The sequence below is a fragment of the Aotus nancymaae genome, unplaced genomic scaffold (genome assembly GCF_030222135.1).
Source record: "Aotus nancymaae isolate 86718 unplaced genomic scaffold, 86718_ANA_hifiasm-v0.15.2.pri h1tg000076l, whole genome shotgun sequence".
Classification (NCBI taxonomy): Eukaryota; Metazoa; Chordata; class Mammalia; order Primates; family Aotidae; genus Aotus; species Aotus nancymaae.
The window spans coordinates 3,310,804-3,330,416 of NW_026988491.1; the positions used below are offsets into that span (position 1 = coordinate 3,310,804).

At 39.2% G+C, this 19,613-nt stretch overlaps 1 protein-coding gene across 3 annotated transcripts in view; it reads right to left on the reverse strand.

Moving 5' to 3' along the window:
• Window positions 1-19,613, reverse strand: part of TTC28 (tetratricopeptide repeat domain 28) — a 655,746-nt gene that overhangs the window by 460,305 nt on the left and 175,828 nt on the right. Inside the window, exon 1 of one of the 3 annotated variants that reach the window (XM_012464921.2) lies at window positions 3,027-3,729. The exons of the other annotated variants lie outside the window; for them this stretch is intronic. Within the exon in view, the coding sequence (XP_012320344.2) occupies window positions 3,027-3,053 (27 nt within the window). The 5' untranslated portion in view covers window positions 3,054-3,729. Of the gene's footprint in view, window positions 1-3,026; window positions 3,730-19,613 lie in introns of those variants that run through there. 3 annotated transcript variants of the gene reach the window in all.

Below are 19,613 nucleotides of genomic sequence, written 5' to 3' on the forward strand. Positions count from 1 at the left end.
TGAGACAGAGTTTTGCTCTTGTTGCCCAGGCTGGAGTGCAATGGCACAACCTCAGCTCACTGCAAGCTCTACCTCCTCAATTCAAGTGATTCTCCTGTCTCAGCCTCCTGAGTAGCTGGGATTACAGGCACCCGCCACTATGCCCAGCTAATTTTTGGTACTTTTAGTAGAGATGGGGTTTCACCATATTGGCCTGGCTGGTCTGGAACTCCTGACCTCAAGTGATCCGCCTGCCTGGGCCTCTGAAAGTGCTGGGATTACAGGCGTGAGCTACCATGCCCAACCAGCTATACACATTTAATTTATACAATTGAATGAATTTGGATATATAAGCATATACTTGTGAATCTTGCTTTTTAGGACAATTACATGGCTCTTGGTGGGAGACATACTGTGCTCTAGAAAACCAGAGGTCCTCACTAGTCCTGGGGAGCAGAAGATGATTAATTTTGTTCTAACGATTTCTTTGTGAAAAGGTTGCAAACCCTAACTGAATATTACAGGCTCACAACTTTAAAAACCTTGTTTTAGTATTTAGATTAATCCAGCAAGTAAGCAGAGAAAACAGAGGAGAGAGCTCCCCTTCAATCATACACCCCAGCTGCATGCTCGGTTAGAAACAAAGAAATCTAGAACCTATAATCACTCTCTTACAGTGAGCCTAGAATTTAGAAAAGCCAAAACTAGTAGTGACTGACAGGACACCATGATAGTGAGCTACCACAAATGCTGCTTGGGGCAGCACTCTTTAGATGATCTTCCTAGCTTTGTTAAAATCACATCAATGCAGTATCACTTTTCATCTGTAGTGTAAATGGTTTTTATGAAACGGTTTGGTAAAACGCATGGCACGTGACTGTACCACTACAAATGTGTTAGCAGACCCAGTCAGAAACCATGGCAATGATCTGATCATGTGAGTATTCTAGCAAGAGTAAGAAAATAAACCTAATCTTTATAAAGACTTACTGGTGCCCTACCAGAGTTGGATATCTAATCTCTTCCAAGGGAGCTCCCATTTCCAACGTAGAAGAAGCAAAAATTGCTCTCAAGCTACCACCAAATAATCATATGGTATTTGACGGCTCGGCTTATTTTTTAATCTTCTATGAACTCTGCAGAATTGTATCTGGATCTTTACAACATGATGATATGAGATTATGAATACAGTGAATAAATACAACCTTCTGGTATAACAATTTAAGCATCACAGAGTGAGTAAATACTGCAGAGTGAATCCTAACACTTGAAACAGAATCTTCCAGAGTCCAGAAATCCACCTGACTGCCAAGAATAATACTTCCGTGGTTCAAGCAATACCAGTACCCAGAGGGGTTTCCACAGACATAACCACATGAGTTACTGCATACTGGGTAAAATAGAAAAAGCAGACATTTATGAATGTACAGTTTGCAGACATCTTAAAACTACTCATAAACATGCAATTTACAAATATAGAAGAAATGGGGGACTTTAGGAATATGCAGCATCTGTTTAAATTGCTTAATTATATGGTTTCTTCTATGAGTTTTCCTCATTCTAACGGTCTGTATTGGGGGTGGGGGTGGGGGTGGGGAATACATGGGTCTCCCAACCAAAGTGAATGAAACCAGTCTCACTGAAAGAAGCTCTGTGATGAGAACTATTATAATACATGAGAGATTCTTGACTTCAGGATGAGGAAGAAAAGACACAGGGTCAGAGGACAAAATCCCACCAATTAGATATCAAAGAAAACCTTTCAATTCACCAGGCTATGCTGAGGCAGGGTTTGTTAGATTCTCTAGCAATAAAAAAATGCACAGTATCTTCTCATGCACCTCACACAAGATTTCTATTTCAGTTCTGATAAAAAACACAGTATCACACATCGTGTCACAAAGAAAAGAGTCAGTTTAGCTAGTTCAAGTAAAAACCAGGCAGCTGCTAACAGAGACAGGTTAAAGCTGGGGAGGGTCACAGCACATTCAATTTGCTATGTTTTTCCTTCAGAAGAATGTCAATAAAAACCACGGCCAAATGAGGTATCTGAAGTTAAAAAGAAAAAAAAAAAAAAAAGTCCTGTTATGCAGTGAACCGCTGGGTTCACCTAACAGTTAGGGGCAGTCAGACAAGTTAGCAAAAGAGAGCCCTGGCCAAACGTACAGCGGCCAACAACTTGAAGAAAGCTGTCTTTCTCCCTCGACGTCCTAGGGTAGGGACCAGTCCCACATTTAGAAACATTATTTCTGGGACCAATAGCAATTTATTTTGATAGAACCACTGGATTTTTTTTTCTTGAGTTCTCAACAAAGGAGCCATATTAGGAAATAATCTCGCAAAAAGCAAAGTGCCCCCTCCCCCTTTTCCCCATGATCGATTCACACACGCTGGTGCACGCTGACACGCACAGACACACGCCCGTGCACAATGGCCAGTACAGGAACTCGCACAGGCCCACGAGGCCTCAGGAGCCCGGCAGGCTGAAGGCTCGGGTATGGCCAGCCCCAGGCGCTCAGGCAGGAGGCCCCTCGGCCCGCCGCCCCGGAACCAGCTGCTGGGCTGGTGTGCTGGGGCTGCTCGCCCCCCAGCGGGGCCCTGGGGAAACGGCTGCCAGCGGCTCAGAGTCTTTTAACCCCTTGGGGAAATAGGTGTTATAACACCCACCTGCGGGGCCTGGTCAGGGGTGCAGCCTCGAATGCTCCCCCTTCCCCGCCACGGGGCAACACTTAACAGCTCTTGGCTGGCTCCCGCAAAGCTAATCGTGTCGCTGTCTCCACAGGACTTCTAAAGCAAATGGGTGTTTCTGAGCTGTCACCCCTGGGGGTCCAAGCATACCAAGAAGGAAAAACTTAGAGGGCAGTAGATGCAGACTGGACTTGGTAACTCGTCCCTAAGGGACTGAGGCAAGTCCCAAAGGGACCAGGGCTGCTTGGACCAGCTGGCCCAGCGAATTACGGAAGGGGTGGAGGGACCTGAGGGCAAACGCCCCATGTCCCCTTCCCCAGGTCGGGGACTGGGGCCCGTCCCCTTTCCAGGACACTTACCTTCTTCCGGGGCTGCCATTTCATCATATTTGTACAGCCGATACGTGGAACATCAAGATGTTGGCTGGGGGCTGGGGGCAGATGCAGGGCAGCGACGACTGCAAGTCATGCTGCCTCCCTCCCACCCCCTAATTCTTTCCCATATTCACTGCGAAGGGAAAAGCCCCAGGAGAGTCCAGTCTTTTCGCCTTCAGTTCAATGAAAAGTATCCCCAAACCACGAACACACTTCCCACCAGGCTAGGAAGTCCCAGCAGCCACCGGCGTACTCCTGCCAGAGCGGGGCATTTTCCCGGCCAGCGCCTGCAAAAGAAGCCTGCGGCAGGGGGTCTCCAAGCTGGCTGCAGAGACCCTCCCTCAGAGAAGAGACTGAGAACGCGAGCTGCTACAGAATCCCAACCGGGCTTCTGCCATCCAAACCCCTTTTGGCGATTTCTCCTCTTCTCAAAAAAGATCAGACAAGCAATCAAACCCTCACGCGCAGCCTGGAGCAATTCCCACAATTCTGGGTGTATTTCTCGTTTGTAAAATTTAGCAAAGAAAATTCCAAAGATCTGTAATCAGAGCTTCTTTACGCTGTTTTCGCTTCCTTCTTGGATAACTTGGGAAAAGGATCTGCCCTTCTCGAAATGCCTACCTTCCCTGAACACTGTAAATAGGAAAACTTGGTTTGTGTGTTTAGATTTTTTTTTTAAATTCCCAAGAACCTTGGGAATTTAAATTTAAATTAGTGGGGAAAGGCTGGAAGGAAATCCTGCAAGAACCCAACTCCACAGCTCAGTCTGCACTAATGACTTCCTTCCCTTCAGTGTGAGCACAGCCAGCCCAGCTCCAGCCACACAGAGCAAACGGTTTCTGGGTCTTAGTGCCACGACTTCTGCTCCAACATAGAAAGTAAAGCATGCAGTTTTAGAGGCACCCAAGAGCTCCTAAGGAATCAAAGCCAAAAACACCTACGTGGTCAGGAAATCATTTTAAGACATACTTAGACTTGTAAGGCAGTTATATCTAGAAAAAAAAAGGAAAAGGAAGTACTCTAGGCTACAATCTAAATTTCTGATTTGAAGAAAAAAGATTTTAAGTATCTTACAGAATAAAATATTTTAATCAAGAATTTTACCCCCAATGAACGTTAATAGATTCCATTTCCTTCTCTAAATTTAGAACTTATTTCATTACTATAAAAACTATTTCTATGGGGATTGAGTTTCATTCATTTTCTGTGAAATTATTTCATCCTATTTAAGGAGATACATCTATAAATATAAAAATATTATGTAATTCTACTATTATTTATCATCCAACATGTCTATCAACTCCTAATCCACCATAAAGCTGTTTTGATAGCTGGAATATAACAGGTAAACTACTAGAATACCAACTGATATGCATAATAATAATAACTGATGTACCAATGTTCCAACCATGTTTAACTTATTACCCTCCGACTTCTGTACGAATTCCCAGGATTGACTAATGCGGGAGATTATATGCAAATTGATCATTAACTATATCAGTATAAATAAGTCATTAAAACAGTATAAATAAGAAAACAGTTAATTCAAAGGGACTGCTTTTGAGTTGTTTTCCAAGCCCGAGAATCTGAAATTCAATAGAGTGCATTATCTTTATAATAATCATATTAACAATTTTAGCTGAATGAACAAGTATTATTTATTGAGCCACTAGTCTATGCTAGAACCTATGCCTACATTCATTATCTCACAGCCCTGCAAGGAAGGTCTTATTGTTCCATTTCCCAGATGAGAACACTTGAGATTCATAGTGCTCATTTACTCAACCAAAACCACACATGTAGAGCATAATGGGGCTAGAATTCAGACCCACAATGACCCTACCAGAGCTTACGCCTTTTCTAAGACATGCATCATAGCTACATACCAACTTCTCATCTCAGTAAACTTACTAAGTATCAATGACTTAAGCACCCATTATTTCACTGCCAGTCCCTGTTCTAAGTACTGGAAATATGAGTAATATGTTGTCCCTGCCCTTGAGAAGATTACATAACTGTAGGCAGCAGTCACAAATAACTCCAATACTCTGTATATATCTGACATATTAAAATCATTCTGGGCAACTTTATTTGGATATGCTACTGGCATAGAAAGGTCAATAAATTCCAAACCAAATTCATCAATTTACTCTAAAATCAGCTTCTCTTCCCAACTTTCCTTTCTCTGTCTACAACACCATTTATTCTTCCAGGATCACAAACTAAAACCGAAACATCATTCCTTATGTGTAATCTATCACCAAGTCCTCTCTCTTCTTAGACATTGCAAATTCCTACTGCTGACATCTGAAGCCAGAACCTCACAAAACAAAGATACATCAAGTACCAACTAGGTGCAAAACATCATATAGGATAGAAAGGTTTAAAACTAAGTCCTTATGCTAGAGAAAGTTACCAAGAAGTTAGGATGGAACCAAAAACCTATAAGAAGACAACCAGGCACATACTGCTTAGTCAGTTAAGCAATATATGAGTTATGTGGTCAATAACTTCAGGTTCTCCAGGAGTTACCAAGGATAAATCAACAAAAACAGGGATGGTCAAGGAAGACTTCACAAAGGAACTTGAAGTAAAAATTCAGAGGAGGTACAACTTACTCTGGAGCCAAAAGCCAAGGTGCTTACCACAGCCTATGATGCCCTTCAGGGTCTGGACCCCTCCACTGTTCTGAACTCACCTTTTACCCTTTTCTTGTTCCCTTACTCAGCACCTGCCATACTGCCCTCTCACTGTCCCCTGAACATGCCAGTCATATACTTGTGCTCTCTGCCTGGATCACTCTTCCTCCAAAGGCCCTCTTGGCTGCCTCCCTAAGTCCTTCCAGGACTCTGTTCAGATATCATACAGAAAAGCTGTCTCTCACAATCTCACCTAATACACACTATGACCCTCACGCTGTTCCTTTCTACCCTACTTACCCTGTTACATTTTCCTTCTTAGCCCTTATGACATATACATCTACACATACACACACACACACACACACACACACACAAACACACACACACGTATTTCTAAAATGTTCATTCACCTCACAAGAACATAAATTCCAAGGGAGCAGGGACTTGACTCTTATAATACCAACACCCAGTGAACAGTGTCTGACACACAGCAGGCAGGCAATCAATCAATACTTATTGAATAAAACAATAAAATAAATAGAAAAAAGATAATGAAGAGAACAGTGTAAGCAAAGGAGGCAGACATGTAAGATGTATTCAAAATACAAAATACTGACTCACTATCTAAAATATAAGTATGGGAATGTTAGAGGCAGGGATTTTGTCTTGTTCAGCTTTGTAATCCCTAGTGTCTAGAACAGTACCTGGAACAGAAGAGGTACTCAATATTTATATGGCAAAAGAATGAATGGGGTAGGAGGTGGGAGGATGGAGAATCAATACTGAATACATTCCATTCCATATAAAGTAAAGATACTTTGGCAAGAACCAAAGATACTTTGTTGGAACCAAATGGCTGGGAACACTGACTATAAGGCAATATAGTTTGAACGTTTATCCCCTCCAAATCTCATGTTGAAATATAATCCCCAATGTTGTAGGTGGGGCCTGGTGGGAGGTTTGGGTCATGGGGCTGGATCCCTCATGAATGGCTTGGTGCTGTCCTCACTCAAGAGTTCACTTGAGATCTGGTTGTTTAAAACAGTGTAGCACGTAGCTGTTCCAGCTCTTGTCACGTGATGAACCAGCTCCCTCTTTGCCTTGGGCCATGATTATAAACTTCCTGAGGCCCTCACCAGAAGCAGATGCTGGTGCCATGCTACCTATATAGCCTGCAGAACCAAAAACCAATTAAACCTCTTTTCTTTGTAAATTACCCAGTCTCAGGTAATTTATAGCAATGCAAAAACAGAATAACAGAGAAGGCAAAGAAATTTGGACTTTACCCTGTAGGATGCAGAGCATTGACGATATGAACAGTAGGAAAAGGGCACAGTTGAAACTGCATTGTTAAGCAATCTAATATATAACAAAATATTAACTATGATTTTATGGAGCTGTTTTTCTGAAAGCTCTGTGCATGATTTAAATGCTTATTATGACCATTTGACAGAAAACAACACTGAAATTCAGTGGACCTAAGTAACCCATGCAGTGCCACAGAGCCAGTCAATGGCAACAAAAGAGCTATAATCCAGGGCTCCTGCTTATAAACCACTGCCTGAGTGATGGGGCTAGGAACCTACAATTGCTTTAGGACTTAAAGAGAGACGTTTTTACATTTTGTATAGCTTCTGACTTGCCATATAGCAAAAATTTTCAGAAAGGGAAGGCAAGTAACATAAATAAGTGAAACAGAGACAGACTTAAAACAAAAGGGAATTGTGAAGATTGTAAACCTAAAGAGATATGAATCATGTTAAAAGGGGCAACTGCTAAGCAACTCAATTGATGTGATTTAGAAATATCAGTTCAGCAGTATCAGATCCTCTAAATTTTCATGAGAAGCTAAAAATTTCCTGATTTTTAACTGTTTGCTCAAAAACTCTAAAGCATCCTAACAGGCCAAACAAAACATGCCTATAGGGCTAAATTCCATCTGCAAGTCCTAATTTGTGACTCCTGATTTAAACCACTCAAGGCTTCAGCTTCTCATAGGCAAATTAAGAGACCCAGTAGTACCTAATATGTTGGAGTGGTTTTTCTGAAGGCATCTGTGAATCCATATGCATACCACACATGGTCTGTAAACTGAAGAGCAATCTCAGGCTCAGATGTTCTTGGACTTTAAATATAAAGTTATTTAAACTGGGGGTGGGAATAGGGAATCTGAGAACAGTAAACTGTATCAAGAAAGGAGAAAACATATTTATGTTTCTGTAGAAAGAATCAATCTAAAACTTCAAAGTGATGCAAAGCTTTAAACTGGTTTTCAATTTTTTAGGTATATTTCCTTTGGGTCACTTATTTGTAACCTATACAGCACTTCTTTCCCTGCTGTCTGGTGAGTGTTTTGGCTTTCGTTTAATGGGTACCACTTGACAGAGGACTATTACCTAAAAGACTTTAAACACCCACACCATCTTAAACCATGTTATTTTTTCTTATTTCTTTTGCTTAATCCAAATTGAATCTGTATTTACTCCTAAAATATTTACAGAATTACTATTGTATCAATATATTTTTTCTATTTGGAATATTTATATAGAGCTACTAAGCCAGCATAGTTCAGAATGTTAAAATTTAACATTATTGTTTCAAAGATCCAACATCAAACAGTAATCACACATTTTGCCACGTCTGTAGGTATTTTTACATCTCCTTCATTTTTTAACATAGCACTTTACAGGTCACTTCTCTAAATGCAAATACTGTAAAACAGTCTATTAAAATAGTATTTTACTCAATAACTACTTGCCTATTCAAATCTGAACAAAAGCAAGAAAGAAAAAATGAAGAAAATGCATCTTTTTCCATTGTAAATTTCTTCAAGATTTCCTAAGGAGTGATGTATCTGACACTGATCAAAGGGTAAATGCCTGAAAAGGCTAGACTCATACTTATTTATATTTATTGTGTTTTAGGAGAATATTTAACTCCATGTGAAAAGTATTTGAAAAATACATTACTTTTCCTACAGACCTCTAAATTATGTTCAAGTATCTAAGGAGGTATTAAGAAAATAAAGAGACAATGGGTAGAAGTGTAGTTAACACCAAAAAAATGTTGCCTCATTAGTGATATTTCACACAGTTGGGTAATCTGAGACTATCAAGGCCTCACTTTGCTAGAAAAGAAATTAAAATAACTTGTTGCAGGAAGAATTCTACCACACAGCTCAGGTGATACAGGACCATGCTCCCATTCCCCTAGCAGAAAACTGCTACAGATCACTCCACAACATTCAAAGCAGATCACCACAGACCTTTCCCATCTCACTTCCTTCCACTATCAGGCGACTCCAGACAGGCTGAAGTTCCATCCTATAAATTCAACACATTTACTGAGTACTCATTATGTACAAAGGACTGTTGTAGACACTGTGAGAAAAAACAAAAATGAATCAGATGATTTTGCCCTTGAGGAGGCAGTAGTCACATAGAGGTCAAAAGAGAAGACAGGTACACAACTAATAAAAATAATAACAACAATAGCAGCTAACACTGACTGATCTCGCCATTTGTCTGACTCTTAAGAGACCAACTGTTAGCCAAGCTAAGTGCTAGAAGAACGGGAATAACTAGTGGCATAGTCTCTCATTAAGACTAAGTAAGCTCAAAAGAGTAATTAGGTCTAACTGTGGTAACTGAGAAAGGTTTCACAGGAGAGGTGGCACAGTACTCTTTCAACAAGCAGGGAACACAACATGAACCAAAACATGGAGGTATGAAAGTATGAACTACATTAGCAAGCATCTAATAGATCTGTAATCTATAATGCAAAGCAAGCTATAATGACCTTTGGAAGGCTGTGAACTCTATTCTCTTAACAATACAATAACAGCTTTCATTTATTGAGTATGTACATGCCGAGCATTGAAATATTTTAACATTTTTTTATTTCATTAAAATAACATCTTCTTAACACTTTTATGAAGAGGAACTATTATTATGCCTATTTTATAGAAGAGGAAGCTAAGGCTAAAGAATTAAGTAAATTCCCAACGTATCATGGCTAGAAAGTAGAAGAAAGGAAATTGAAGTCAGTCAGATCCAAAGCCTTGCTTTTAACTTCTGACTTAGAATACAATGATGAGCCACTACAAAATTTTAATTAAGGTATTGGCAAATCTGAGTTTTATGCTGATAATTCTGCAAGTACTGTGAAGGATAGAAAGAACAGGAAAACAATAAAGACAAGAAGGCCAAATAAGTTTCTGTTGCAACAGAGCAGTAAGGAACGAGGAGGTCCTGAATTAGGGCAGCAGAAACAGAAAAAGGACTTTTTGAGAGACATTTCGCAAGTAAAACAGGTTCTAAGAGCCTGTTTCATGAAAGGAACCAAGAAGGATTTAAAGGTGATCCCCAAATGTTTCACTGTTAGTTAGAAAAAGAGAAACTCCACTAACTGAAGTGTAGGTCACAGAAAAAAAGTTGGATATTGAATTCTGTTTAAGACTTGTAGGATCTAAGGTACTGAGAGGCACAGAGATGTGAAGTAAGTAGGCAGAGGTATGACCTACAGTTAAGGATATATATTGATGTAGATATAGATACAGAGTATCGGTAAATAGGTAGAGCTATAAGGAGATGGGGGTCATTCACATGATAATGATGATGTATATAAAGTCCTAGGTTTAAAAAAATTCTTCCAGTGATGAAGTTTGGAGCAAGAAGAATTTGAAAAGGAGAAAAAAAGAGAGATCATATAATTGAGTTTTGAGCAATATCATACTTCTAAATACAACCTACTTCACTGCTCAGATGGAATGCGAGACCTACCCAGTTTCCTTAGGCAGCAATTTTCATTTGGCTAACACTACCTGGTTCAAACCCTAGATCCACCATTTACTAGCTGTGTGCTCTTGTGTTACTTCATTTTTCTGTACCTCAATTTATAACTCTGTATATGGAGATAATAATAGCACCTACCTATGATTTTTTAGATTAAATTATGTATGTAATTATCCACACCTAAGAACACACATAATATATCCTATACATATGATAATCCTATATATTTAGTATTGTTACTCTACTTGTTATTTTACTATGCTAACACTGAATTTTTTTTCCTATTTCATCATTCCATAGACTTTTTACAAATTATAAGGGCTGCAAAGTACCAGAACTAATGCTCATGCATTTCAGTGGTATAATCATTTTTCTAATGGGACTTCAGTTTCTGTCCATGACAGAGCAACTGGGACTAGGCTTACTCTCCTAACATAACTAAAAAACTGGATAAAATAAAGGAAAAATACTGTTTTCCAAGTGTTTCAGACAACAGGCAGCACAGTACTATGAACCTTGAGGCGAGCAAAATGAATGTCATGAGCCCTATGATCACTCTTGGCTTTCTGCCTGGAGGTACTTTCCAGACTTCAGGGCAGGAAAGGGATCCCAAACAGAGCAAAAGGATCTTGCTGAGTTGAGAAAACAGAGATCAGAGTTTAAGGAGGACAAAGTAGCTGGAACATTCAGAGTACAGAACTGAAGGGGATACACAGACCCGGCGCTCCAGAAATCAGCACAGGAATCCTCTTAGGTTTTGGCTGAACTCTAAATTGGCCAACATATGGTAAAACTCCACAAGGCAAAGTGGAAGCCATAAGCTGACCAACTGCCAGAGCTCATCAGAATTGCAAGACTTCCAAGTTCAACCAGCCAGAGTGACGGGATATATTAAATGTCTAGGACATTCAGTAGAGACCTCAGAAAGGTTATGTCTGCACAGAAGGAGTAAACTAGCCCAGACTAAAGTGTACTCTTAACTCACTCTAACAAAGCTTACAAACCAACCTTGAAAAGTTCAACACTCTTTGAGGGAAGACAACAAAATTCAGCACTCAATGAAAATGTCCAGCAATCATTTTCCAATGATGCTTATGAAAGAACATAGGTGTTAGCCTGAAAATACAGTAAGTCTTCACTTAATGTTATCAATAGGTTCTTGGAACTGCAACTTTAAAGAGAACAACATACAGCAGGTCCTCAAATAATGTCTTTTATTCAACATTATTTTTATAATGTTAATGAGAAAAAAAATTGGTTTTATTATACATTAGTTCACTTAAAGTCAGTTTCCAAGAACCTATCAACAATGTTAAGTGAGGATTTACCGTACATACTTGTTATCTCTTCGGCAAGCAGTTAGTCTTCACCATAACCATACTATGACTATATCATAAATTTTCTTATATAAATTAGATTAATGAATTGTAATGCCTTTGGCTACAATCTTTTCTCTATCAGGTAGTCATATACTATGACTATATCATAAATTTTCTTATATAAATTAGATTAATGGATTGTAATACCTTTGGCTACAATCTTTTCTCTATCAGGTAGCCACAGCTACAGTGCAAGTGCAATTTTGCTATTATATAATTATTCTGGGGAAATTTCAGTATGTCATACTTAATTAAAACTTATCTGGAATGGATTCAGTAGTCACATATTTGGGCCAGAATATACAGCTTTAGATTTATTAACTTTCCCAAAGAAACCCTGAGTATGCAGTGGTAGTGACTGTGTGTATGTGTGTGTGCGTGTTTTTTTTTTAGCATGTAGGTTTAATTAAAGAAAGACGCTTGAACTGGAGGATTATTGACTTGTGTGTTTTTAACCAAAAGAGGCTGTATTTCTCTGGCTATGGTGAAAGAGACATATGGAAAATGGGTCTCTTCTCAATCTTAGAGGAAGAAACAGATCATGGGAAAAGAAAGTAGGAATAAAATATTATTTTTTGTTTTTTTGAGATGGAGGCTCACTCTGTCACTCAGGTTGGAGTACAGTGACACAATCTCGATCACTGCAACCTCTGCCTCCCTGGTTCAAGCAATTCTCCTGCCTCAGCCTCCCGAGTAGCTAAGATTACAGGCACCTGCCACCACACCCGGCTAATTTTTGTATTTTTAGTGGAGAAGGGGTTCCACCATGTTGGCCAGGCTGGTCTCAAACTCCTGACCTCAGGTGATCCACCCTCCTCGGCCTCCCAAAGTGCTGAGATTACAGGCATGAGGCACTGCACCCAGTGGGATAAAATACTCTTGAAGTGCATCTGGAGGCCCTCTAATGAATTGTTGCTTAACTCTACAATTATGAATTCATAAGCAATCAAGTGCATTATATTCACAAAAGTGAAACAAGGACATGGCATTACAGAATAACCATAGTTCTTTTGTGGGGGAATCAGGTGGGGGGTTAGGGAGGTACATTTTTACAGTTGTTAAAATGCCTAGCATCAGAATTGCCATCCTCTGTTTTGGGGAACTTCCCCATTATCTGAATCTTGGTGGAATATAAAGAATATCTCATGAAAGCAACAAAAAAGTTCAGATAATTACTTTTCCCTACCATCTGAGTCAGGATGAAGACACAACACCTAGGCTCAGCTCTTTACCAGAACACTGAATGTAAAGCAAGTGACACACGGAATAGTGGCAGAGAGAAACTGCTCTGGAAGTAGCCACAGCAACGTCCAGTTTCTAGGGTCATCAGTGCCAGAGGATCTCATAGGGTATCCTGTATCCAGCTCCAACAGTGATGGCTCACGTTCTGGTAGCCAGGATACAACAGTTGCTGTATACAGTTATGGATGAGATCCAGGTACCTGTTTTCCCTTGGATTCTGCCCATTATCTAACCTGATTTGCCAGTCACCTTAATGATTCTATGAGCCACCCAATATCTTTTCAATAAAGTCTTCTTTTGGCAAAAACAGTCAGAGTTGCTTTCTGTTACTTGTACCTCAGAACTCTGACTGACTAGCAAGAGACATTTGATTTTGCTTATATTAAAACACAAATTTTTCTTGCATGAACATAGTCACAGGTCTTCCATCCTCTTTTCTGTCTATAATTACTCCTCAAAGATTCAGCCAGTCTCAAGCCTCTAACTACCATCTCTTAATTCATGACTCCCATATTTATGCCTCAAAAACCCACATCTCTACTAAGCTCCAGACTTGTAACTGCCTACCCAACATTTCCGCAAAGATGTCTAACACACATCTCAGACTTACACAGCCAATGAATCTTGTCCTTCTTCAGTTTTATTTTATCTCAAGTAATAGCATTTCTATTCATCCTGCAATTCAGGCCAAAACTTTATAGTCCCCTTTGATTCTTCTCCTTTCCTGGCCTCAACATCCAGTACACTAACAAGTCCTCAGCTCTCTCCCTACAAAACCTAATCCAAATCCTGCCACTTTATCATCACCTCTACCCCTTTCTCTTTAGCAACAGATGCCATCAACATCATCTGGACTACTACAATATCTTCCACTCTGCCTCTTGTGATGCAGGCTCTTGGTGGAGCCAGGATGATCTTTCTGTAAATTAAGTTGTACATTTGCCCCTGTTTAAGACACGCTTAAGGTTTCCCTTTGCACAAAAAATAAAATCCAAAGGCTTTAACATAGCTTACAAGGTTATACATGATCTAACCTCTACTTTTCACCCTCTTTTTTTTTTTTTTTTTTTTTTTACCATACCTTCCCTTAATTGTGCTGCAGGTGTACCTGCCTTCTTATGCTTCCTTTATGACCTTGTTAATTGCAGTTATGTCTGCCTGGAATACTCTTTCTGCAGGATAGGTATTTCCTTTTCCACATTCAAGTTTCTTTTCAAATAGCAAGTTCCCAGAGAGGGTATCCCTGACCAAAATTAACCTACCCCCCAACTAAATAATTACATACCCTATTAGTTTAGTTTGTCTTCTTCAAACCACTTATTACAATTTGAAATTACATTATTTACTCATTTAACCTCTGTGCACCCAGCAGCTTATAAGCTCTATGTAGTGCTATCTGTATTGTTTTCCGCTGTAAATTCAATCTCAAGCCTATAATCCCAGCATTTTGGGAGGCTGAGGCAAGCAGATCACCTGAGGTCGGGAGTTCAAGACCAGCCTGGCCAACATGGTAAAACCCCATCTCTACTAAAAATGCAAAAAAATTATCTGGGTATAGTGGCAGGTGCCTGTAATCCCAGCTACTGGGAGGCTGACGCAGGAGAATTGCTTGAACCTGGGTAGCGGAGTTTGCAGTGAGCCAAGATTGCACCATTGCACTCCAACATGGGCAACAAGTACAAAACTACGTCTCAAAAAAAAAAAAAAAAAATTCCGAGTATATTAGGTACTCATTAAATATTTATTGAAGAATTGAATACATATAATGTTGGTTATATAAGAAGAAATACTTAGAATTTCCTTTTGCAATAAAATGTTCAGCATGGCGTTTATTCACTTATCAAGGGATGCCTGTAAATATCTTCATTCTTGAAAGATATACTCTCTCAAGTAATACAAAAAGAGGGGTCACTCCGCTTTAGACAGCATTGCACACAGGAGTAAGTCAAAAGATACTGAAATGAAAGAAATATAAGCTGATGAAAAGTAAACATTAATTATTCTGAAAATAATTATTGTCCAATAATGTCTTTTACTGCAAGAAGTCCAATAGTATCACTTTCTATCTTCATTTACATTGATGAGAATCTTGTATTATCCAAAGATGGGTAGATAAAATGATCTTTAGATAATTTAACAAATAAATTTAAAACACTTTGAAATTCTTAGATGAAGTATAAATCACTTGTCAAAAGTACAATCTTATTTGTCAAAACATGAAAATGAGAAAAGAGAAGACACAGAAATAACAAGCTCAGAGCTGCCAAACTGACAGGCAGTCTTAAGTGAGACAGTCAAAACATACATATGCTAATTTTTAAAGTGCTGTCTATCTGGCTGCTCATATGAAAACAAGAGAGGGCTTTTTCTTCATATTTCAAAAGTATATAAATGGGTCAAAAAGTGAACACTCTGATTACCAAATTAAGCAAGAGAAACTAAGAGCATAAAGAATTTTCCATTTAAGTTCTGAGTGCACATATAAGAAAACTACGAACTACATTCCATGAATTTCATGGAAGGTAATTAAGAAGATCCAACCCCTACAAAAATATTCCTACCACCTATAACATCTAACATAATCACCGGGAGTGTTCTGGGTATAGAACACAGCGAAAGAGATAACTTAACATGTTAGCAGGTGAGTTTAGGTTTATATTATAAATGGCAAAAATCACACTTCTAAAACAATACTGAAATTGGGTTAAAGATTTAAATAAAATTCACAGATATGATTTCTAATTATTTTTCTTCTTCATTTAATATAATAAAGGGTTTTCTTATTAACATTTCTCCTAAGCAGTCTTTCCTCTTGCAGCACTACTGATTTTAAACAAAAGAGCATCGTGGCCGGGCATGGTGACTCACACCTGTAATCCCAGCACTTTGGGAGCCTGAGGCAGGTGGATCATCTGAGGTCAGGAGTTGAAGACCAGCCTGGCCAACACACTGAAACCTCATCTCCCTAAAAATACAAAAATTGGCCAGGCATGGCCTGTGCATGCCTGTAAGCCCAGCTACTTGGGAGGCTGAGGCAGAAGAATCGCTTGAACCTGGGAGGTGGAGGTTGCAGTAAGCCGAGATCACACCACTGCACTCCACCCTGGGCAAAAGAGCAAGACTTCATCTCAAAAACAAAAAAGAATGCTGGTATTTCTAGACTTGGATTCAGACATTCTGCCACTAAAAAAGAATGTGGCCATATATAAGTTGATACCATTTATGTGACATGTCGAGAATAGGCAAATCCATAGACACAGAAAGTAGATTAGTGGTTACTGGGGGTTGAGGGGAATGAGGAGTGACTGTTAATGGATAAAGGGCCTCTTTTCAGGGGAGGTGAAGATGTTCTAGAATTAGATGATGATGATGGTTGCATAATTTTGTAAATATACAAAAAGAAACAGTGAATTGTAACTAAAATAAACAAAGTTTACTCTTTATTATCCTTCTTCATTCAAAACGGTGAGTTTTACGGTATGTGATTTAGATCTCAATTAAGCTGTTATTAAAAAGTATGTGGTCAGCTTTCCTCAATTCCCCCACCTCAAAAGAAAAGGTTAATATATAATTATCTCTACTTAAAACTTTTTCTCGGCTGGGCGCAGTGGCTCATGCCTGTAATCCCAGCACTTTGGGAGGCCAAGGCGGGTGGATCACGAGGTCAAGAGATTGGGACCATCCTGGTCAACATGGTGAAACCCCGTCTCTACTAAAAATACAAAAAATTAGCTGGGCATGGTGGCGCGTGTCTGTAATCCCAGCTACTCAGGAGGCTGAGGCAGGAGAATTGCCTGAACCCAGGAGGCGGAGGTTGCGGTGAGCCGAGATCGCGCCATTGCACTCCAGCCTGGGTATCAAGAGCGAAACTCCGCCTCAAAAAAAAAAAAAAAAAAAAAAAAAAAAACTTTTTCTCTCACAAATTTTTAAAATCTGAGCTATGAGCTACCACTTGTCCTCCATATCAGATAACAAAAATAAACAACCAGCAAACTAATGTCAGCATAAAAGGTTGAGAAAACATTCTTAGTTGAATGGTTTATTTTATTTATGAGCATGTACTGATGCTATGAATTTATTATAAGTATGACCAGAGAATACATTTCTATAATTATGATTTTAGCTCATTTGTAAGACAAAATGAACTATGTCAGTATTTCACAGCACTCCACTCAGAACACCATGGCTCTCACAGTGTCTTCTTTAAGATACATTTGAGCTAATGAAACCGAACAAAGCTAATTAGGCCAAGTAAGATAAAACTAATCTTTTTCTTAACAGTATATATTACACTAACCTAATATATCTCAGCTATGACCATGACTGGTTAAAAAACATCAACAACCTGTGCACAACCTTTTTCTCAACACCCCCAACCCAGGCCAAAAAAGTAGGTGCGAAGGTTGATTTATATAATCCTCAACAATTTCAGCAACACCACTTGAAACATAAAATTTTTAAAGTCTAATCCTAAAATATGATGACTATCCTGTGTTAAAACCAGGTCCAACTTATAAGAAAAACCTAAAAAGAAAACTTCTGCTTTCTGAAGCACAGTCATATCTCATAGAAAAGTAACAGTGCAATTTTAATACTGTATCTGAAAATCCCAAACTCATGTTTTTTATAGCAATTTCTAGCTTCTATCATAGTTATTTTTATGTATATGAGATTTAAGTCTCCCATAATGATCAAATCAAAAACTATCATATTGTTTTAATTATTGCTCTTTTAAAATTGTGCTTTATTCTGTGGTAGGATTAATTCCCTCTATCATTAGTTTTATTTCTTCAAAATAATCTTTTGTAATTTTTTTTTATTGCATTTTAGGTTTTGGGGTACATGTGAAAAACATGAAAGACTGTTGCATAGGTGCATACGTGGCATTGTGATTTTCAGCCTTCCTCCCCTTCACCTATATCTGACATTTCTCCCCATGCTATCTCTCCCCAACTCCCCACCCCCCACTGTCCCCCCCGCTGTCCCCCACAGACCACAGTGTATAGTGCTCCCCTCCCTGTGCCCATGCGTTCCCATTGTTCAACACCTGTCTATGAGTGAGAACATGCGATGTTTCATTTTGTGTTCTTATGTCAGTTTGCTGAGAATGATGGTTTCCAGGTTCATCCATGTCTCTACAAAGGACATGAACTCATCATTTTTGATGGCTGCATAATATTCCATGGTGTATATGTGCCACATTTTTCCTGTCCAGTCTATCATCGATGGGCATTTGGGTTGGTTCCAGGTCTTCGCCATTGTAAACTGTCCTGCAATGAACATTCGTGTGCATGTGTCCTTATAGTAGAACGATTTATAATCCTTTGGATATATACCTAGTAATGGGATTGCTGGGTCAAATGGAATTTCTATTTCTAGGTCCTTGAGGAATCGCCACACTGTCTTCCACAATGGTTGAACTAATTTACACTCCCACCAACAGTGTAAAAGTGTTCCTATTTCTCCACATCCTCTCCAGTATCTGTTGTCTCCAGATTTTTTAATGATCGCCATTCTAACTGGCGTGAGATGGTATCTCAATGTAGTTTTGATTTGCATTTCTCTAATGACCAGTGATGATGAGCATTTCTTCATATGCTTGTTGGCCTCATGTATGTCTTCTTTTGTAAAGTATCTGTTCATATCCTTCGCCCATTTTTGAATGGGCTTGTTTGTTTTTCTCTTGTAAATCTGTTTTAGTTCGTTGTAAATTCTGGATATCAGCCCTTTGTCAGATAGGTACGCTGCAAAACTTTTTTCCCATTCTGTTGGTTGCCGATTCACTCTATTGACTGTTTCTTTCGCTGTGCAGAAGCTGTGGAGTTTGATTAGGTCCCATTTGTCTATTTTGGCTTTTGTTGCCAATGCTTTTGGTGTTTTGGTCATAAAGTCCTTGGCTACGCCTATGTCCTGAATGGTTTTGCCTAGGTTTTCTTCTAGGGTTTTTATGGTGTTAGGTCTTATGTTTAAGTCTTTAATCCATCTGGAGTTAATTTTAGTGTAAGGTGTCAGGAAGGGGTCCACTTTCTGCATTCTGCATATGGCTAGCCAGTTTTCTCAACACCACTTATTAAACAGGGAATCCTTTCCCCATTGCTTGTTTTTATCAGGTTTGTCAAAGATCGGATGGTTGTAGATATGTTGTGTTGCCTCCGACACCTCTGATCTGTTCCATTGGTCTATATCTCTGTTTTGGTACCAGTACCATGCTGTTTTGATTACTGTGGCCTTGTAGGATAGTTTGATGTCTGGTAGTGTGATGCCTCTCGCTTTGTTCTTTTTGCTTAGAATTGACTTGGCTATGCAGGCTCTCTTTTGGTTCCATATGAAGTTTAAGGTGGTTTTTTCCAGTTCTGTGAAGAAGGTCATTGGTAGCTTGATGGGGACAGCGTTGAATCTGTAAATTACTTTTGGCAGTATGGCCATTTTCACGATATTGATTCTTCCTAACCATGAACATGGAATGTTTCTCCATCTGTTTGTGTCCTCTCTTATTTCATTGAGCAGTGGTTTGTA